Source organism: Neodiprion pinetum, chromosome 2 (assembly GCF_021155775.2).
Source record: "Neodiprion pinetum isolate iyNeoPine1 chromosome 2, iyNeoPine1.2, whole genome shotgun sequence".
Taxonomy (NCBI): Eukaryota; Metazoa; Arthropoda; class Insecta; order Hymenoptera; family Diprionidae; genus Neodiprion; species Neodiprion pinetum.
In genome coordinates, this window is record NC_060233.1 from 32,384,512 (window position 1) to 32,407,506 (window position 22,995).

At 37.2% G+C, this 22,995-nt stretch overlaps 2 protein-coding genes and 1 long non-coding RNA gene across 6 annotated transcripts in view; 2 read left to right on the forward strand and 1 right to left on the reverse strand.

Annotated features, from left to right (window-relative positions):
• LOC124210911 (neural-cadherin) overlaps positions 1 to 7,225 on the forward strand; it is a 67,495-nt gene extending 60,270 nt beyond the window's left edge. For all 4 annotated transcript variants that reach the window (XM_069133276.1, XM_069133279.1, XM_069133278.1 and 1 more), the window contains 3 exons: positions 71 to 286; positions 438 to 593; positions 853 to 7,225. In XM_069133276.1, the coding sequence (XP_068989377.1) occupies positions 71 to 286; positions 438 to 593; positions 853 to 968 (488 nt within the window). In that variant the 3' untranslated portion in view covers positions 969 to 7,225. The remainder of the gene's footprint in view (positions 1 to 70; positions 287 to 437; positions 594 to 852) is intronic.
• On the reverse strand, positions 6,899 to 17,140 carry LOC124210912 (C-type lectin 5). Its single transcript, XM_046609346.1, has 5 exons — positions 17,014 to 17,140; positions 10,421 to 10,523; positions 9,873 to 10,067; positions 8,098 to 8,303; positions 6,899 to 7,570 (listed from the first exon to the last, which is right to left on the reverse strand). Exons 2-5 carry the CDS (start codon positions 10,512 to 10,514, stop codon positions 7,412 to 7,414), a joined length of 654 nt encoding a protein of 217 aa, XP_046465302.1. The 5' UTR covers positions 10,515 to 10,523; positions 17,014 to 17,140; the 3' UTR covers positions 6,899 to 7,411.
• LOC138190408 (uncharacterized) lies at positions 8,186 to 21,667 on the forward strand. Its single transcript, XR_011176307.1, has 3 exons — positions 8,186 to 8,319; positions 17,268 to 17,670; positions 21,406 to 21,667. It is a non-coding gene; the product is annotated as an uncharacterized lncRNA (long non-coding RNA).
• The last annotated feature ends 1,328 nt before the right edge of the window (positions 21,668 to 22,995 follow it).

The following is a 22,995-nucleotide window of genomic DNA, read 5'->3' on the forward strand; positions in this document are numbered from 1 at the left end:
ATCAGTCTGTGCGACGGTCGTTACTGTTTAACTGGAACGTTTATATCCATCGAAATCCTTCTGCTTTCAGTACTCGTGCTCGTGTTCGTTGTCTACAATCGGAAAAGAGAATCTCACATCAAATATCCCGGGCCTGACGACGACGTACGGGAAAATATAATAAATTATGACGACGAGGGCGGCGGAGAAGACGACATGACGGCCTTCGACATCACGCCCCTACAAATACCAATCGGCGGTCCGTTGCCAGAGATGACGGGAAAATTGCCAACGTGTAAAATAGCTTGTGAGTCTGGTTTAATGGTCTATATTCACCTCTCTGTAAGTCAGTTCAAGTCCAGAATGTCTACAACTAACAATTTAGGGGTAGAATTGTTTTCACATCGGTTTTCTGAATAATCTTCATATATTTAATTGAAACATTCAACTTTTACCAGACCCTCTGGGACCAGAGCCAAACGTAGGGATGTTCATAGAAGATCATAAGAAACGGGCGGACAGTGATCCCAACGCACCGCCCTTCGACGATCTACGAAATTATGCCTACGAAGGTGGCGGAAGTACAGCGGGCTCCCTCTCGTCTTTGGCGTCCGGTAAGAAATCATTTTATTTTTAGAAACCTTTCATTTGTAAGTACACCGGGTTCTTGACTTCGCACTTGTTATCGTTTCTCCGAAGCATTAAATAGCGTTTCGTACGAAATTGCCGCAAAACAAATACGTAGTATCGCAAAGCGTGGATAAATTTAATAAATAGCCTCGGATCTTCCTGAATCGATCAAGCGAAGATGAAGGATCTCACCTTCAATTAAAAGCACTTTTTTCGTTAATCATATTTCCGACCGACTTTCAGGTACGGATGACGAGCAGCACGAATACGAGTACTTGGGTGCCTGGGGTCCAAGATTCGATAAATTAGCCGACATGTACGGGCCGGTGGAAGAGAGCGAGGAGGAGGAGGAGAATTGAGGGACGTCCCGAAGCCAAGAAACCTCTAAATGAATTTGAACGAGGGGATGCGCGGGCGATATAAAAGGGCATAAACACACCCACTTGTCTGGGTATGATGATAAAAATCCAACGATGGGGGGGACGGGGTAAATACCGAGTGAAGCGGAGGGTACGCGGGTAGTCAATGGAACTCTACAAAGACACTATATTACTTATTACGATACACGGTTTGTAATATATAATGATACATTACGTAAATTAACTGCAATTACTATACATAATAGCCCATATATTTACCTGTGTGGATGTGAACACACGCGACGCGAATACATACATACACAAATATACATACGTACATACATACATACATACATACGTATACACATGCATAGATAGACACGTACATCCATGCGTAATTACACACCTTTAGTGGATACGGTAAATGTTTTGCCTGTGTTTGTATAATATTGACATCGATATTAACGTTATACCTAATTGATAATATGATGATTATGACGATGGTGACGATGATCTCGTTCAATTTAAGGTGAAGTAAAAAAATAGAAGAGAGAAAGGAGAAAAGATTAACAGGAAAGGGGAAAAATTATATAAATACTATTAGTTTCCAGAAGCGAAACTGAGATTAAAGAAGAAAGCAAAATAACTAATTATTAAAGAAAAAACAATTAAAAACCATACAAGTGTTGTATAAACAAAGAGTGCAGGGAGCCTACGGCATATATTGTATGTGTTATATGGTGCGTACAATATAATATGTATGTAGAAAAATTTAACCGTCGCGATTAATTAACAGTTATTATTCTACACATACTTATACAGACATACATACATACATACGTACATTCATACATGCGTACATACATACACTACACACATTTATATTATTCTGAAAACAGGAATATATATATAATTATAAATCATCTATATAATTCATCCTCCTCAGCTCCAGCAATCGCGATTTCTACTAATATGATTCATAAGAAATATTATCACGTTATTTCGAATAAAATCACAGGTTTAATATATAAACGTATATATTACTATTATATACATATACATATATGCATATATATATATGTATATATGTTAATTACTATCATCCTTATTAGGACGTTTCTATACAAGGAAAGGCGGGATAAATTTAGATAAGTAGCTAATTGTACCGATACGATTCATGCAATAATTTTAATTCACAATATAAAAACAAACAAACAAAAAAAAAGAAACGAAAATCGTATATGATATATGTATATATATAATACATACCTATATATCCGACATACATACGTGACATTTTAGTTGTTATTAATTATGAATTGAATATTCATTTTATTTATTTTTCGAGTCTAATTTATACTGATCAACGTATACTCATATAACATATATTAATAACTAACTGAAATACAGAGAGAAATGTCACGTCATCTGCCTGCGTGTTTTTTCCTCTACTTTTCCTTGGAAACGCTCATATATATTTTATATCTGTTCTTCTACGTTTCGAAAGTTTGTATAACCGTCATAATTTTGATCACGCAAAGCTCAAGGAACGCTGGCACGCGTGGCGTATCTCTCCGGTCGTTGCCTATTACCAAAATTATAGGCATACGTCTTCGATTTGCCATACTAGATATTACTATATAATAATATACATATATACATATATGAGTATATATATAAATTTATAGAGAAAAGAAAAAAAAAAAAAAACTTGAACGAAAAAAAAAATAAAAAAAAAATAAGAAAAAGTAAAAGCGCATGAGAGACGGGAGTTCTATATATATATATATACAATATATTATTATGTAAGAAAGTCTGAAAGAGTCGTTAGCAAGTACATGTTTAATTATATAATTAATTTAACACTAAATTCAAACGAGAATGTTGATGACTAAGCATATGTTAAACATTATTATTTCGTTAGATATTTATATCGATTATTAATTTATTTCTTTATTTCAGTCCCTTTTTTCTTTTTTTTTTTTTTCTTTTTTTCATTCCTTACATTATAGATTTATACAGATACGTATGTGAAGAGAAAGGGTTATTACATGTAATTGTGATTTCTGATTTATTTATCATTCTCACTTTACATGCGAATAGCTCACCGTATCATTTTTCTAATATTTGTCCATTTCACGTACGAAAACTGACAAAAAAGAAAAAAATTAGAAGGATACCAAAAACCAAACTAATTTTTCTTACCAACAAAAAAAAATATGTTTCTCTGCGATATGTGTGTGTATTCATTGTAGAATCTTATTTTAGGATGTTTAAACGTGTAAGCTTGTATACATTTCCATAACTAAAATTGACTGATTTGTAAATTCTTGACCGAATAATAGTCAATTTAATACTTAGGAATCAGTGACAAGTATCCGTATAAGAATTTAAATGCACGTACTATTACTTATTATACCTTACATTATATAAACAAGAAGACAAAATACTGAAATTACTATACAATTATCAATTCTTATTGATATTATTGATTATTATTATTATTATTATTATTATTATTATTATTATTATTATTATTATTATTATTATTATTATTGATGATGATTTGTGATATTAAAATTTTTTCTAATTTCATTTTTCTCATATTTATGCGATTGTTTCACCTTCGTTTTAAACACCGATGCTTTATTAGAATTTCACTGAAAACTTCTCTTCCAAATTCTTTTAAATCTTATCTTTGCTTTTTTTTATTGTTTTGTTGCTAATTTTCTCTTATATATTCTCCTTCGTCACTACGTGTATGTATAATTAGGAGTAAACAGTGTGCAGCAGACGCAGTATTCTAGAGACTGGAAATTAGGAAATGAAGAGTTATTATATGTATGTTAATTAAATTTGATTTAATTATTGCAATAAGTACGTATCTATACATATAAATTACATACGTATGTAGCTCGCTCGTTCGCGCGTGCATGTGCAGTGTGTGTGTGTACAGTGGCAATGATCGATAAACCGGAACGTTAATCGTTGTTCAAATGTAGATTATAACCAATACCGAATCGTTATAAGTAAACACCTACTCTAATATACACTAATTATCCGCTGATTTTATTTCAGGTCGTCGCTCGGCTCGAAAGTACATCCTTACGCAGAATATTACGTCCACCTTGTGGAGAAAATTTCATTACATGATATATGTATGAAAAGGTATTAACCTTTTGTCATTCTTTGCATAAAAATTGCAGAAGATAAACCTCTGTAAATATTTTTATCAATTTGCCGAACGCTTCCAAAGAATTTTACAGACATTTCTCGAGAACTTCTGGAAAGTTTGCAAGAAAATTTTTTTCACACACTCATGGAATTATTCAATTTTCCAAATTATTTCTCCAGAAATTCCGACGTATGAGTAAAAAAGCAACAAATGAGACGGATTTTGCATACATTTTTCAAATCGATTCATTCAACAAAATTATAATATTGTATACGTCATTTACACATATATTCGCTGCATTGTAAATTGGCATTGTAAATATTATGTATGCGGCTATGCTATAAAACTTTCTTTTTATTTTATACCCGTACACATATACATATACAAGTACTGATACGATTAATAAATTTCACCATTTTTCATTGATCGCGCTCCCGCACTTATCCAAATATTGTATACTCCACAATTGCGTTGATTCTTGAAGCCTTTTTCGACTTTTATACCCGCTCCAATAATTAACCTTTCCTACACCTGCAGCTTCTGAAAAATAAATTTCTAATAATAATATTCGCTCAATGTTGTTATAAATATTATACAATTTATTACACAAGTATTTAAAAATACGTGACGCATATAAAAAAAGAGTGGGGGTCGAAACTTGGAAGGGTCAATATTTCGACTGGCCGATATATCGAAATTTCAAACATGCGAAAATAAAATAACGAAAAATGAATTGCTCGAAATCTTGATTTCGGAAAATGTCACTGATTACAATGACTACTTTCAAAAATCAAGATTTCGAACAATTTATCTGTCGTTATTTCATTTTCGCATGTTTTAAATTTCCATATACCGGCCATTCGAAGTACCGACTATTCGAAGTTTTGACGCCCACTCTAAAAAAAAAAAATACATTTGTTATATTATACTGAACGGCAAAGACTGATATTGAAAACGCGTTTATCTCGCGATTATGATATTATTACGGTAATACCTACATACATACCCTCGACTACGTGCGAAGTTATTGATCATTTGTCAAATAATTTCACACCGTTTAATATTATACTTATACAATCAAGACATATCCGAGTCTAATCAGACTCGTTTCCTATATTCTCCCTATATACATTTCTTATGATTCACAATTCGTTTTATAACGTACACTTTTCTTGTAACAATATACCGACGGAAAAATAGGCGATTAATATTATTAACTGCCTCACAAAAATAAAAATCGAAAAATTAATAAAATATACAAAATAAAAAACAAGATTTGATAAAAATTCATCACGATTAGACGTTGTAAAAAAATCCGCGGGTTTTGCAGCCGTGTACATAACAAAAGGATGCAATTGATCATACACGATGCACTAATTACCATCCAATCACGTTAAATGCTTTCGTACGGCCTAGTCAAATTATTCATATTTTTTTTCTCTTCATTACTATTATTTTTGGTCTTGTCTCTCATTAGAGGATTCAGTATACACGAGCCGAGCGCGATACTTATACGATATGAATAATAATAGTAGTAATAATCATAATGACGTGAGAAATTTGTTATGGTTTAATCGTCGTGACCCCTGCATAATTATCCTAATCATTATAACATATAAGCTGCCACTGAACACATCTCATTGGTAACACTACTTATACCTACATATGTATATATATATATATATATATATATTGGTATATATACACCCGTATATATATAAAATATATACATAATAATATAGTATATTTATTATGATTATTATGATTATGATTATTAATTATCATTACCACAATCGTCTATACCATTTGTACTTTAAATTTCAGTTAAAACAAAATGAATGCCTTTTTTTTTAATAAAATGGAAAATAAAAGGAACTATACCTGGTTCGTCCGAGTGATTAAATTTTCATTCACACACCGAAATTAATCTCCATAATTATTACAAACGTTCGTCATCTCCATTACTAAAAAAGTGATAGCTTAAAGTGACAACAATTGTTAACAGAAGCTGAAAATATTTTTTTTTCAACCCCGTGAAACACTTAATTTATATAGGGTACAAACTTTTCAAAAACGAAGGTAATGATCAGAGCCAATTGTACTCAAATTTAGAGAAAAAATTTAGCAATAAGTGAAAATTGTTAACGTAAACGGTATATAATTGTAGTTATAAGATATGAAAGATATTAAATTTTTTGGGATGATGATAATTTATGCGTGATTTATCGACTGTGTAAAATATGAAATAATTGCGAGTGAAATTTCTCGTGATTACGTGCGTAATTATTACCCCCGCTATAATGTGCTTCCAACAATTTCATAATCTACTTACAACTCGCGAAGCTTGTCGTACTCGAATTAAATATATACTTCGTTCGTTCGAAAGTGTTACACCTATAGGTATACCTTAGTAATATCGTGGTACGCAAACTGTGAAGAATTAAGTGAGATATAAACGGGAAAAAATAAGATATGATTAGACAGAGAGAGAAAGAATAAGAAAACATTAAAGGAAAAGTATAGTCGGTAATGATTTTCTAATGAGGCTCACACCGACGTTTTTAAAGAATGGAGTGATGGAGCTTAATGATATATACATGTAATATTAATAACACAGACCTCGGTCATAAATCCGAAAAGCAATTTCTTCAAGATTTTTGCAGCTATATGCAATGTTCCGCTAAAATATTTATAAGAAAAGTTCGAATTTCTTTAAAAGGATCGGGATAAGCTAGTTGCGAAATTGACGATGGTGTACAGAAATACAGTGGTATTTATTTTTCTAAGAAAGATACAAAATTTTATATGTTTACAATAACTGATCGGTAGAAAAGTAGCTACGCTATGGATTTAAACAGTAATACCATAATGATAGTGATAAAAATAATCAGCAGTGATGTGTCAACTAATCCTAAACATATAATATTGACCAAGTACGGAAATTACATGGTTTAAATACTGTACGTACAGAAATGAAAACGAGTCTAATTACCTACGATCAGCTGGTTTGCGTAATATATGTATAATTAAAAGTATGTATATAAGGACACATATAGCACGGTTAGTGATACATAAATAATTACTATAAAAAAAAAAGGATTACGATATAATGATAATAATAATAATAATTTAGGTGAGTAATTTTGGGCAATCTGTTCAGGTCTAAATTGGAATTGTATCGTCCAATTGGTCAAGGGACATATTTCCAACTCTCGAATCACTTATTCCTTAACAGTTATAAATTCGTTGAGATTCGGGAATTTCCATTTTATAAGCGAATTCCCGGATTACGGGACGCTACGAAGTTCAGGAGCTCGTCGCTGTCCTCGCAAACGAAGGGTTTCAAATGGTGGCAGGCAACGTCGTGCCACTTGATACCGTCGTTGTAGAAATTGTTCAAAATCGACAAACAGGACTCGTCGTTACCCTGAAATTAATTACAATCGTTAATTCAAGCACTCACATTTGTCAATCATTCTAGAACCCAAGCATACAAGACACGAATGGATTACAAAAGAAAAAAAAAAACAAATAAAAAAAAAAATGGATACCGTATATGTCATGCAAAATTAGTTCTCTATATTCACACGTATTGCGAAAAATCAAAAAAATCACCGTTAAAAGAGGCCAAGCCTCGTGAAAAGTAGCCGAAAACAAAAGCCAAGCTAATTCAAAGGCCAACATAAAATCAACATAGCCGCCGTTGGCTCGCTTGCGATATTATTTCCGTTTGAATTCAACTGTCAAAATTCGCCGTTCGGCAAACGCTGTTTCGAACCAAACGAGAAGACTGTAAGAATAGTTCAGTTGTGGTTTCACCACAGACGGAAGCGCACGCATCGAGAAATCAGCTCGTAGAAGTTACGCGTACGCGTTGCCATATCATGCATTGCTGCTGTGATTCACGCTTGAACCAATCAATCGCATCACATGTTAATATCAGTTCGAAGATACCTGTGCGGCTTCGCGGTTGTCGGGCTGAGCTTGTCCGTATCCTCCGGTCGCGCTCCAGTCACCGGAGTCTCGTTTAGTGGTGGGACCGATTTTAGCTCCGGAACCGGACCAGAACCATCCGTTTATGTTCTGGGGCTGTAGGTCGGCCCTGTTGCAGCCGTTGAAGTTGCATTTGCGGCCAGAGGTCCAGATGTACTTGATGTTTCCTAGATTTCAAACAGGGTTAGTAAAATGTGGTTAAGGTTAACTAGAATTAGAAGTCGAATGACGCAGTTATCGTCGCTGCAAGTGAAACCGATGAGGGTTTTGCGCATTCGGAGTACGTTAAACCTCTCCAAGAATTTTTCATTCGTCTAAGTTTATCCATACAAGATTATCGGTATAGAAACTGCGTTCGTTTGCGTGATGCGTCAATTTTTAAACAGTTTCATTACCGCGGTACGAAGGTGCTCGGACGTGTAATGCAATAATCGCTTGACCGCGCACTCGCACGCAATATTTTACGTATGCGTATATTAGACTTTTCTACGAGGCTGGAGAAATTGCCTAGAGGTAATTTTTCGAGGTACGTAGTAATTTCGTAATTATTAAAATTGCTGAATTGACAACAATTCACAGAACTTTCGACACTTTTGTCATTAAATACTCCAGCCTTTACTGCCGTAAGTCCAGTTGTCTAAAAATTGTAAAATACTGAGGAAAAGGTGAAAAAAATTCTTAGCCAATTTGGGCACACCAGTAGGTACATACTTCGCTGGCCACAATTTTAGATGAATATTTATCACATTAGTCAAGATTCTCTTCCTTTTTACGAGCATAAACATCAATTTTCGGAACCTATTCTCGAGATTCATGTATAGATAAGGAGCCTGATTAATTACATGAAATTATTGCACGCACATACACTTGACTTTTACATCTTGATACTTTCGAGTTTCAACCTGACGCTCGATACGTAATTACTTCCTTCATTCATCCCGTGATTAATTACTAAAATTGTTATTAAGATTCTCCAGGGGTTCTTTTACTTTCTCGAATATATGTTACGTATAAACGTGGATGCAGAAACTTGAGCGGCAAGTTTTCACCAGTCGTCTCAGCGTTACGAAACCGTTAATGCTTACATCTGCACAGCGGTAGTGCAAGTAGCCGCGTCCAGGATGATTTGCTTACGTAATGTTCGTGTTACTGCCCCTCGGTATTGCATTTCAGTTTACGTGCCGCAGGTGCGCCTGAAATTGCGAAATGGCTAACTGACCGATCATTCGCCTAATACTCGTTTATCATCGATTGAATTACAATTCTTGGTGTGATAATATTCGCGCGCGAAATTTTAGCTGCATAACTCTACGTGTCTGTTCCTATTCGATCCCTCATTGCTCACTTTTACCCATCAATTAGATGCTCAGTGAATAATCGCCGATTTTCTAACCATTAGACTTGATAATTATACGACAATTATATCGTGGCCTTGCCAGGTTATTAATTGTTCGAGTATCTAAATACCGCGTTACGAAACGAAAAAAAACTCCGTGATATATGTAATCCTTTCGCGTGCCGTTTTTTTTTTTTTTTTTTTTTTTTTTTTTTTATAGTTCCTCCTTTCCTTCACTCTCAATTATGGTTTCAATTCAGACATGCAGATAGGTGAAGGTGCAATCGAGTGAAAGCTGGGCTGACTGCCGTACAATCATCTGCTCTCAATTCTCAATGTAACATGCCCGCGGTGCATTGCCCCGCGAACCAACTTACACTGCGACTTTAGGCACTCTTACCTCTCGCGATTCTTTGTTTAATGAATTCATTCTCCTGCGGAGTCTCTAGGGATACGGCGTCCATGCAATGACGTCTGCAGATGTTCCTCGCGTCCAACCAATCCACTTCCAATCCTCTGGTCGGCGCGTGTTCCCAACTGAAGAAGTACGAATGGGCAACGTTTCTCGCATCTCGGTACGTCGAGTGACGAACGCCTGAAATTAGAATTAGAATTTGTTTTCCACGTTCCTAGTTACAGCTTTTTCGCTAGACATCAATTGAATTACCTACGTTTTGAATACAACCTTCTGCATTAAATTTGAATCAGTGACCAATCGAAATTCTTTGTGAGAAGCACCGTTGATTTCAGAATCGAATCCCCGCCGATATAATACGTAGTATACTCTCCAAACCCCACGACGCACTTTATAGTTTTATAAAAATTTATGCCCACGAGGGAAGAAGTGACCCAGTTTAGGTAGAAAGCCTCGCACGTATGAGCGACAAGAACGTGGACGCAATGATAAGTTGATCTACGCCCTACGTATGGGGGTCTGTGCATACTCACGATTAGCGCAGCTTCTTGGATCAGGCAGAGCCAGGCGACGCTGGGCCGTCACTGCTACGAGCATAAAAAACAGTAGGTAGAACGCCCTGTACATTTTGGCAGCCTGGAAACAGACGAAATGACGAAAATTAAACGAGTAGACAAGTGAGGACAGTAGAAGCAGACCGTGAGTTGTCGGACGTCTGACTATAAATTTACTCAAGTTTATCACCTAGCACTTTACACTCGGTGTTTCCGTCGTAGGTACACGGTTAAAGAAAAAATAGCACAGTCTTACTCTCGCGTGAAGTCGAGGATATAGCGATGCGGTGAAAATGATTGTGCAAACGATTGTGCATTTCAGGGTAAGTACGAAGCGTGGACGATTATGGAGGGGCTTTGAACCGACTGGATATTGTACGTAATTCACTCCTTGCGCAACAAAGTACTCGCTCGTGTGTTCTTAGGTAATACAAAGTACGCCGTATCAGATGCTTCTTTCTTACGTTACAACCTCGGCGCAAGTTTTATGGCTGACGTGAGTCGCCGTGTTGCAGACTAAGAATTCGAAACGTCCTAAATAAGCGTCGTCACTTTTATGGCAGAAGTGTTTGACCTAGACGAAATAATACATGCGGATCTAACAGACTCCTTGATCTTAATTAATTACGAGCCTCCTCTACGCGATTAGAGAACAATTTTGATGCTTTCAAGGATCTCATCTACAGCCTGAAGGCTAATACCAGACAGCTGGTGCGTCCTTGCCACAGATTTCATCTCATCAACGAGCCTTCGAGATGCTGCATGACAAGTATGGACAATTTGCATCATAGGCATCTCGTCATTTGTATTAAATTAAAAATAACGATAATGATGTAACTGTAATAATAATAGGAGACGGGATGGCTCGGCAACAATTTCTGCGTCAAGGCTGAATGTACATACTTATTAAATGTTATTCACTACGTGCACTCTAATCGCTATTTATACGTGACATTGTATAAAATTGTGATGTTGAAAAAACTTTTGGTGCTTCAAGTCCAGCTTGACGTTTACAAAGGTCTTTAAAAAAAAATGCATTGAAGACACCCTGAAGTTAGTGAAACACATATTCAAACGGTGTAGATATGCATCGTGTAATCAGGTTTTCGTTAAATCACACGATCCGCGTGTTAATAACTGATGGAAAGTAGGAAAAAGTAGAAGAGAAAGATAAAGAAATCCACACGGGAAAGGTCACCGATTGCTGACTCTATCCTGGGGTTCAAGACACCTCGAGCGATAGCGAATGACGAGTACAAACTCTCTCTCCTTGGAATATATTTACACGTGAACAAGTCGAGCATGTGAATCAATTGGCGGTACGTTTTACAGGTCGAATATACGGGTGCTACAGCTGGGCGATAGCCATACGGGTTATTCACAACGGGCAACCTGGATGTATTGGAAGTGACGAACTTTCGAAAATTAATGTTTCACTTTCTACAGTGCAGGTCACGATAATTATCGCCTAATCGTTAATTGATAATTTAACGTAGGCCGAGAATTCCGGTTTCTCAAAATGTATTGAATTGGAAAAAAGCACACATGGAATCAGTTTATATAAATTATGAACAGTTTCAAGTTTCACCGCCGGACAGGGCGAGAGAGAGAGAGCGGTATTAATTATTACTCTACGATTCGAACCTAATTTTTGTCTGCATTTTGATAGAGAACGTTTCAGACTTGTGACCTTAATAGATTTTGGTAGAATCCCGCGTAGCCCTCTTTTCTGTGTCAGCATTTGTTCATCTTCACTCAACCGTGAGTTTGATTGATAACGGATGTATTTATAACGTTTTTTTTCTTTTCCAGTAGCTATTTCGGCACTGGTGAAAGATCATTAGAAGCAGTTGTTCTCTAAAGACTTTAAATGATTTTGTGCAATGATATTGCATCGTCAGAATCATCCTGGTGAATGGGATCAGTCGCGTCGTGAGAGACTCTGACCAACTTTCACGTAGGGAATCTTAGCCAATTGATAAGCGTATAAAGTGTATTTAAACATCTAATTACCGCGACACACAATTGCCGCATCCTCAATAACTAGGAACGTAAAGTTTCGCCTAAAAATATGTATAATAGAATGTGTATAATCAACATAAACTTAATTTTTATGTTCTTCGTTCATTAAACTATGTTATTCGATTTAATCGAATCTCATTCCATATCATCAAATGTCAACGCAAATTTTTTTTTTAGAAAACTTTTTTTTTTATCCCCGCGCGACGAATGACAAAACTAGAAACTGGATTAAGTAAAATTCGCATTAAATTTATTATAAAGATAGAAAAGTAGATGAAATTAAAAGGGTCTCTTGAATTGTGTAAATCAGGTGTAATCGGTTAGTAGACAGTGGAAAATCCTTTTTTGTGACTGATATTTGCTGAATCCACTGATAGCATTGAACTAGAGTAAATAAATACTGCAGTTGCCTGTTTACATTTTATATTTGTGTAACAACTTGTGCGAATTCACATCATCTACCGGAATACCGCGACGCTAACCAACTCAGGTTACGGTATTCCTGACTGTTAACGGACTTACAAGGGCACCGGGTCACAAGGTTTACCAAGTGGCTTATAAGAAAAAGGATAACAATGCCGTCGCGAATATTAAACACCGTCCAGTCATTCGCTACTGGAAAAGCATTATTCGTTAATCAAGAACGCGAATCAGTTAATTTTCAATATTTCTTTCCAGTTATATTGGTGATTTCTAGTAATTACCAGAGCAGAACAGCTGTCTCGTCAATCGACGGATAATTCCATTTCAATTACATACGAGTATATCATGGAAAAGAGTTCATAATCAGATTTACTCAACACTCGAACACCTCTTCTGTCTAATATCCTTTTTTTCCTTGTTCAAGAAACAAATCTTATGGTGTTGTCGATACGATGATCCATTTGGAACTTGTGGTCATAACCGATATGATGATTATCCGAAATATGAATATACATGCATATTCATGAACCAGTAAATGTCAAGTTCAAGTGATTTTATAATACAGAGAGCTAACAAGAAACTCGTTTTCAAGTTTAGCTTTCACGCGTGTTTAGTTGATGAAGTGTAAAAAAAAAAAATAACATAAAAAAGAAAACAGTTAAATAATGAAAACGACGCGTAGAATAATATTCTCTCGATCACTATTTAAACCGTAGAAATGAGAACAGCCAATTTACTACGCCACCTCAGAATCGGTGGCAAACAATTTCCGCTCCAATGCAACTTTTAATTCCTCAAAAAGAAAACGAAGGATGCCGAGCAAGTATGAGTCCGATTGCAAGGTTCGTCAACAGTCGGAAGGCCAATAAATTTCCTTCCTGGGACCGGGGACATTGGAATCCGTCGTCGAGTCATGATGTACCGGTTGAATTCGCACGTTCGTCCCACGTATATGTGTATCTACACTCACATGCGTGTATCTCCGGTCTGCCCACCGGCCTGCAGTAAATATTTCTCTGGCCCAGATCACAGCGAGGTATATCAAATGTCCCGAATTATTCTGAGGCCTGATCGTTTCGCAGGTGAATTCGGCACGGGCCAGTCACTGATCGGCCTTTCGCCAGAGGCGTTGTAATTCACCATCTGCGGAGTTTCGTTTCGCAGCTATCATCGATAGCCACTTTTCTATCCGTGCGATTGTGTGGATGTATGTAATTATTGGCAGTTCTTTCGGCAATAAGCATAGACTCGCCTCCTCGCTTTGACCGGTTGTTAATTTTATTAAACTTTAATGGCCCGGTGCGTCTGAAAATTGTTTAACCACGGAGTTTCTCTCACACCGTGATTTCCACCTTGCGCTCTTCCATTTCACACTTCAAACCCTCAGCGTCGCGGCCTGGTTATATTCTGAGTAACGAACTGAACCAACTCCGCGAAAAGAACTGTGCCTTGGCCTGACCCATTCACCGGCATATCCTCCGTGACTTCTTCGTATACACCGTTTTAGGCGTTTCCTTTTTATTCTTTTTCTTTCATTGTCCATATTACTTGTCGGTTTCGTCATTTAAACAGCTATACTTTATCTCGTTCTGTGAAATACGGTAAAAGTAGCCTAATTTCAGGAAACATTCGTCATTCTATGGGTCACGAGCATTGTAGTCTGTTATTTCAGTAAAGGTTCATCATTTCCTTAGTTCGTACTACGTACTTGAAATTTAATCTGCCATGTCTTGCATAAGTTACTGTGCATATTGTAAAATGGAAAACGTGACTATACTTGCAATCGAGACTTTGCAAATACACAAAAAACAAAAAAAACCAAGAAACAAAGAAACATTAATCACCTTGTGATTATCACGATGTGAGCAACGCGTAGCTGAAGACATGGGAAAATGACGAAACAGTGTTACTTTGTTTGAAGTAAAACTTTCATTTTAATCCAAGAACTTGTATTCAAAATAAACTTAATTGTCTGTTTTAAAACTTAGTTCAAATTTAAAGTCAATTGGTTGGAGAATTCGGAGTTTATCAGTGAAACCGAATTGACAATTGCAACTCAGTAAGTTTTATGAATATACAATGTAAAAGAATGTTAAAATAATATTATCAAGTCATAAGAGTTTAATATAAATATTTAAAGCACCAATAATTCTTTTTTCCCCTTATCACAGATATACATAGTTATTGAAGTTTTTCTGGATGCAGTATTACAATTCGCTCACTGGGAACAGAAAATGGTGATCTTCTCTCAGGTACAGTGCCCGCTGTGTAATGAGCGAAGATGTAACTTTCCGCGTTTAATCAAGCTTCAATTAAAATAATTAATGAATAATTCGCTACGCGATGCTCGGGCATATAAGCAGTAATTTCATTGCACGTAGAAAGTCGGCGACGAAAATATTCATTACGTCACGACGCAGATTGTCGAGTAATTTCTTTCAGTTCTTGTTTTTCTTCAACCCTGGTAAGGTAACAGCTGTAGGCTTTGCAGCAAGTCTACTTTTAGCGTTGGAAATTTATTATTCCGTCAGAGCGTCGTCGCGACGCTGCGAGTGAGTATAACAAGTGAAAATCGTCGCACGTGACGTACCGGAAACGGAAGTCGAAATGCAAATGATTGAAAATTTCATTCTACTGTCTTGCAATCACGAACGATTTTCATGAAAGAATCTAGCATAATTTGACGATTGGCCAACGCCGATCGAGCTAGAATCTCTGATTGATCCCCGAGGCTTCGTTATGCGCTATAGAAAATAACCGTACCAAATTGGGAGAATATATTATTTGTGAGCGTGTCGTTTTCTCCTCCACGGTGTGACAAATTGAGATTTCATCTTCCTTGCATGGCGAGTATACCTACTTATCATTGCCTGAGGGCGTAGCCTAAAAAAGTTGAATTTTAAATCACTTACCGTTACGCAGAAGCCACTTTTGACCATCCTCTACTCTCCATGCCTACATGAGATTCTTGTCCCTATTTAATTATGTTTTTTCTTTTTTTTTTTCAACATTCTTCAGGCAAGCCTCGGAATTCGATCTGTTTTTTATTCCTTGACATTACTATACGCGTATAAATTCTAATGAACGAATTCCTCCTCAAAGACATGGTTAAAATTCGGGACTATACCTTATAAAAAAATATTGAAAACTGAACTTTTCTTTTGTCATTGTCCCTCAATTCATCTCGCATTTTCGAATCGCGTCAGACGTGAAACGGCTTGAATTAGAATGATAAAAAGTGTGCCAATTTTCACGGAGTACGCTTGAAAATGTCTCTCCGCGCTCTTCCAGACAATACCATTTCAGACATGCCGCAAAGAAGTCCGTGCAGGCGTCCAGGTATAGCTCAGCGAACCCGTTACATGGCCGCGGCACTCTTTACTCGCCAACTCGCCAGAGATGCCGCAGAGACGGACTAACCGCTAACGTTCAATATATGGGGATCAGAGTTACGTTGGTACAAGATGTAATCTCACCGTCGAAAATCACTCCATATCCCCCTCAACATCGGCCGTATGATAGATGTAAATAAAAGTTGAACATGACAGTGACTGACGTGGAGATACAAACATTATCAGCTGATGTTCGAATCAATCAACGAACTTAAACTATTACTGTCAAATTAAATCGTCAAATCATTAACTCATCCTTCACTCAACCTTTCATCTAATTGATCTATTAGTCGCTTAGTCGCCTCATCAATGTTTGTACCGTAGGCTAATTGTTCAAGGTGTTCGAATGAATGCTACTTATACTTAATTCACGACAGATTTGATTAAGTAACTAGAAGGTAGTAATTAATCGTCAACTTTCTTAGTATCAAAAAAACTTAAGATGTGACAAAATGTATTGAACATACATTTTTTGTCGCATTCATTGCTAAAATCCCGTATGTTTATATACTATACCAGTGTCAATTTCTCAGACACTCTACAAAGACGAGCGGCAATTCGCGGACTCTTAATTCTCTTTCGTTTCGCGACAGGTGTATGAAAAGAATCGACCGACGGTGAAATTCGATTTATTACTTTAAAAATAAAGAAAAAAAAAAAACAAAAAATGTTCTCCTTGAGAGTTGACAAGTTTGCAGATATTCTAACCACGTATTATCGTTGAAAATCGCTTACCTTTTTCAGCCGATTTTGTTAAAGACGGGAGATATACTTCTGGTCGCGCGAACGAAGAATAAGAGACGAAACTAACTGACGCTGTAGACAACGCGAGGCTAGTATATACGCGGCCCACATTCGCGACTGCGACGAGTAACCCAAATAACTCCCACCACCTTGTACTCCTATTCAGTTACCTGCTCCCCGTGATGCGACTTGTTCAAGTCTTTCGAACCCGTGTGTCTTTCTTTAATTCCTTTCTTTCTTTACAGTGATAGACATGCCCTGCACACCACGTTCTTCGCGGGGGTCTCATCACGGCTTTTATACCCCGTGAAGAAGACCCTCCGTTCGATCGCTCACAGTCCATGCTGTATTCCCACCTCGAATAAGTCCGCATATTCCGGGCAATGACTTGCTCCTCAGAGGGGGATGCCTTGCCTTCTCAAAACCCCTACCAGACAGTCGGAGTCTCAACATCGCCGCAGGAACGGTCTGGTATTCGCTTTATCTCCTCTCACTGGCGGATAAACTATACTTGCAATTTTGCAATCCTTCTCACATTGACATCCCTGCAATGCAATATGGCCCCGAATGTGTATGCGAGGGCACGTAAAAGGATTTCGGTTGGATTCTACAGAAAATTGATAGATTTCATTGGTGCACGTATCATTGGTGAGTAATCCCACCCCCGTTTCGCCCTGAATTTGTCTTTCTTTGGATATTTAATCGTGGAGGCATTTCTCACTACTTCAGTTTCGCTAATTTATTGTGTTTACAGCATATTGACGATGAGAGTGAACTTCAAACACGTTTGGTATGAGCGTCTTAACTTTTTTGGAGAAAGATACCTCTACTGTACAGTAGAAGAAAAGAAATCCGAGATAATCTTCTCCAGAAATTATCTACAGTGTAGACAAGCAGTAGAAGTGTAGACAGTGCTATTTAGGTAGTGAGTTTGAACTTAGAGAACAGAAAAAAACAACCTGAGTAAAATTTCAAAGAATTTTCTTTGGCCAGTCTCAATTTTCAAAGTCTATAAATCCAGACTTCTAATTATTGTTATGGAAAAACACCACGTGGTCGAGAAATAAATTGTCGGAATTATACTTCGTTTTTCATTTCACCTCTGCTTGAACATCGAATAGTATAAGATCCGATGAGTTATTCACACCGTCGTACCATGCGTATCTACATATACACGTTCGAGATCCGCCATTTAGGTTTGCAGAATATTTTTAACCGTCCATAAATTATTATACCGAAATTCTGTGGAAATTTCACCTTCCGCAATTGGTTACACTTGCATGTATTATTTTATGCCACGATCGTAGGAAGCCGCTGATACTTCGTTACTACCGAAAGTATTGGGTTCTGTAATGTAAAGCATCACGGCTTAGTGCACCGGGTTCGCAAGATAACTACGTGGAGCTACCATCTTCATCGCAGACCTTTCACTTTAACTTTCTCAGGTTGTTATTATGTGTATCTTAAAATAATTCATAGAAGAATCGCCATCATTAACAAGCAACATTTAACCGCGATTTTACAGCAACTTCGCAATCTCTACAATTTCAAATCAGCTTACACGCAATATATTGAAACCAAGTTTTATTGCGTATCATCGTACAGCGCGTTCTAACATTAAAGATATCTCTATCGAAATACTGTTTTCTACTTTCAATACTGTTGGTGTGATACTTTGCAATGACTTAACTTTGAGCTCTTTATATCGATAGAAGAGCCGCCAAGTTGTTGATAATTTTACTCATCCTCGGCAACTACTTGCTATTGATTTTAAATGCGGCTTCGGTTGACAGCACCTTTCAACTGAGACCTGAACGCGCAGCTTAATACTCGCTGAGATTTGCAACAGTGCAGATTGCCAGGCAGTAGCCGAACGGTGTTGTCTGTACTAGAAAATGAAGACAGTCACCTGAGAGTATTATTGTCAAGCTAGTTATAGATAAAGATAAAATAGTGTAAATTGTCTTCAGAATATCGAATATCGAATGCATAGTTTACTGCAAGGTGGATAAAATACACCAAAGCAAGTTTGTAACTTGTGACCGCCATATCTTAGCATAAGTTTAGTTTCGTACTTACAGTAAAATTACTACAAATTTTATAACTCATGATCTTGTATGATTAAATAAATACAAGGTTACCTTATATCTGAAGATGTGAACTACTAGTCAGGAGAAAGAGACTTTTATTCACGTAAAATTGTGAAAAATGGTCTAATACGCGGAAGCGTGGAGAACGAGCTACTTCGCCTAGGTATATTACCCACAGTATCAGTGACAAGAATTATGGTAATCAAATGCGAAATAGATCGTTATTTCCTCATTTTGAGCGATGTCCTGTCCTTCACACGTTTCACATAATATAGCCTGCTCGTCTTGCACTTTCTGAAATAGCCTCTTCTTACTATATATACTCGAATATTACTAACGCTGGTTATTTGACAAAGGCTATAGCAATAACTGAACTTTTTCCGCATTCAGTCTAGAGATTTTGATAATCTTGACATGGCAATACGCTGCGTCAACGTATAAATGATGTGCACATTTGATTACTGAATTAAAAGTTACCATTTTTTTTTTTTTTTATTTCAAAGTCCTTCGCAAGGACATTGTTGATATGACCTGCAGGAATGAAAAGAAACAGAGCTGCATGTATTTGATTGAATTTATTCGTTTAATGACACGTAGAGGCTTGCAATCAACATGATACACTTTTTTTTTGCTATTAGTCACATTAGACATTATGAAGTACTGCTCCTTTTCAACTCGTCTTTCATTCCGTCAATTTTCTGGAAATCAACTCGTGGTAAAGTTATCTTTGGAATTGGCCAAGCTGTGTTAGGATCGACAGACACCGGATTCAAAAAATGGTCAGTCAATTCCTGCACACTCTGACCCCAACGACTATTCAAGATAAATTCCATCGTTGCACTGCATGCAAGTAGTCGATGACCGTCTTCGTTAAGGGATTCCAATCGCTCCACCATCAGTTTCTGGCAATAGACAATCACAACATTAACGTACAATCAGCTGCAAATTCTATATGATCAACGTAGGTACATAAAACGCTGTTGATTTAATCACATTATATTTCCATTTATTTTTCAAAATCAAAACTCAATGAAATTACGTGATTCTTGTCGCTCAGTAGTCTGAGCTCGCGATAAAACTGGTACAAATTAAGTAGCGTCCTTTTGTACGTTGTAGAAGCGATTTCGAAATTGTCTTCGAGGTTGTCGTTTGGAGGCTGCTTCTCTTGAGTAAAATTATATTCCGAAGCCTTTCTCCCGTACCATTTATTGAAAAATCTACCACCCGCTTCAACTTGAGCAGGAAAGCATTTCGTGCGGCCCGTAAAGGGCGAACATTTGACGAACAAGTATCTACACAGTTGGAAAATCTCTTCTTCCGGTGCTTCGATCAAGTGCACGAGGTATTGGGGATATACTAACAGCAATCCGGTCACTGCTTCGGAGGAATATTCCTTGGCGGCGAGACTGAACGCTTTTAATACATGGTCACTCGATTCGTTCGTTTTGGCGCAATAAATCAGTCTGCAGATATCCGAGGCTCTGTTGCTCTCGACGAAATGCAGCATCGACTTTCTCTCAGGTTCCTCCATCGTGCTACACGGTTGTTTGGTCGATACAATTGATATGGTGGATGTCAGCACAACTTTAAAACACGTGTTGCTGCATGTTTGTTTGATATAATACGGCTGCACATTTCGTTGTGGTGGCAATCCTTAATTGGAAGCAACGATTCAGTAAGCTGACAAAGTTAGTTTTCATAAAAATGATGTATATGTGAAGTGTTTAAAATACTGTATATGCTTGCATACTGTTTAACAATATGTGAGATTTTTGACAAAGGTTCCACTAAATTTTTCTAAATCAGTATTCGTAGTTGCCTTAGTTGTTGTGATTATGAGTTTGATACACATAGGGGATAAAATAGGGATCCTTACGACGATAAGGAAAAGACATTTTTCAGCAGGGGCTTTTTCCTTCGTTACTTCTTTTCTGTTGATCCCACGCTCTTTTCGCTGCGTTTTCTGAGTTCCTGGGGGTCCAATTGGTCAGGAAAGGGTCATTTAAATCAAATCTGAGACCAAAAATTTTCGGGTCCAAAAATGGAAAAAAAGTAAGGCTAACCCCTTTGCATTTTTGGCGAAAATCTTGGCGATTTTGAAAAGTGCTGGAATAAATTCTTTCTGGCACTATTCCAACGTAATTTTGCGGGAGAAATCGATTGGGCGCAGTTCCAATACGCTGCGATCAACGCATCGAAAGTTACAGCCAAAAAACAAAACCTGTGATTATATGAATCCTTACGTAATGTTTTTGATGTGTTTTTATACTGAAAATATTTATTGCTATTCCAGGTACAACCCGAGGTGGTCATCGGTGGTTGTTCGAGGTGGTTGGCGATTGTTGGAGGTGGTCGGAGGTGGACGAGGAGGAGGACGAACTGAACTGAGTCTCAAAGCCTTGTTGACATAAAAGCAGCTATTCGATAGAAATTATAGTTTATAGTTTACACAGCCCATTGCATGATATTTCATTATAAATACATATGTTTCAATGTATTTAGGAATAATTTGTCAAATATACAGAGGTCATGTGCAAATAATAAATGAATTGATTCGACCGCAGTTTGATGTATTCATTAGAGCTTCAACAATAAATTTAAGCTTTGTTACTTCTTTTATTTTATTATGGATAATCAAAAACATTTCCGACTAATCGTGCTGTGGAAGCATGGGGATTGAACCAAATGTAGGAAAAGATTAGAAACAGTGTATGTAGAGTACGGGTATTTTTCTAATAATGCAAATAGAATAGAATACCACGCCTTGCGAGTTAGCTTTCCAGACAGAGATGAATGATGAATTTTAAGGACTGCATTATCGTTGTTGAATACTCTATGCCTCATGGGAAAAGAAAATCTGTAACGACAAAATTGATGCACCGGATCATCGTCGACTTTAACTTTTGAAATGTCCTACCATTTCCGAACACCTCCAACCATCCTATTTACCTATATTACTAGATTAGCTATGATATGAAAAGAGAAGAATTATTCGTTTCGAAATGGGATTCTATTCGACGCGCGCTCGATGTATTCCATGACATTAGTATTCATAATTATTCCAACAACTTTTCATTTGCTCTCTCGATCTTGAATTTTCATAGGCATAGAATCGAAACGTTGTTTTAGCTGGTCGCAAGTGAAGTATCTGCGTTGGGTGGAGGAGCAGAATTGTTTTTCGAAAAGTATTCGGATGGGAAAAAATTCGGAGTAACTGTAATGCATCACGGATGCGCTAATTTTGAACGAGATGAAACGGATGCTTCGTATATGAGACAGTATTTAACGCTGCGTAGTGATTTAAAGACCTAGAAAGGTGATAGGGAGAGAAAGAACGACGCTTCTTAACACTTCGAGTGTATTTTAACACACATTTGAAAGATACGAGCGAAATTTTTCATCATCCAACTGTCGCAGAACGGCAGCGTTATCAGCCGAGCCGTTCACTGAAGAATATATCTTCAGTCAACGGCTGACCATCGAAGGGCATGGCCGCTTGAGTCTGGAATCGGCAGGAGAGACGAAGTGTGTATTTCTTGTATGAAACGTGAAAACTAAAAGCATTATACATCATATCATATCATCATACATCGTACACCATACATCATACATCGTACATCATACATCATACATCGTCATACATAGTATCAAAGTTCGAAACCATAGTTTGGATGTCGGACGTTCAGAAAGTGACGTCACCAATTCAAAATCAGCTAGCCGAATTCCTCAGTCGGGAAACAACCGCGCAGTAGAGCGGACGTATGAGAGTCGCGCTCCGCAAATTTCGAGTACCGGGTTCTCAACCTCCCGGATCCCGCGCTTCGGGTCCGCTACGTATTTCGAGTACCGGGTTCTCAACCTCCCCGATCCCGCGCCTCGGGTC

Excerpts from the sequence above, each read along its gene's own strand:
- LOC124210912 (XM_046609346.1), bottom strand. The coding sequence starts at position 10,514 with ATGTACAGGGCGTTCTACCTACTGTTTTTTATGCTCGTAGCAGTGACG. Across the intron at positions 10,068-10,420 it reads TCCAAGAAGCTGCGCTAATC|GCGTTCGTCACTCGACGTAC; the intron begins GTGAGTATGCAC and ends TTCTAATTTCAG. Across the intron at positions 7,571-8,097 it reads ACAACCGCGAAGCCGCACAG|GGTAACGACGAGTCCTGTTT; the intron begins GTATCTTCGAAC and ends AATTAATTTCAG.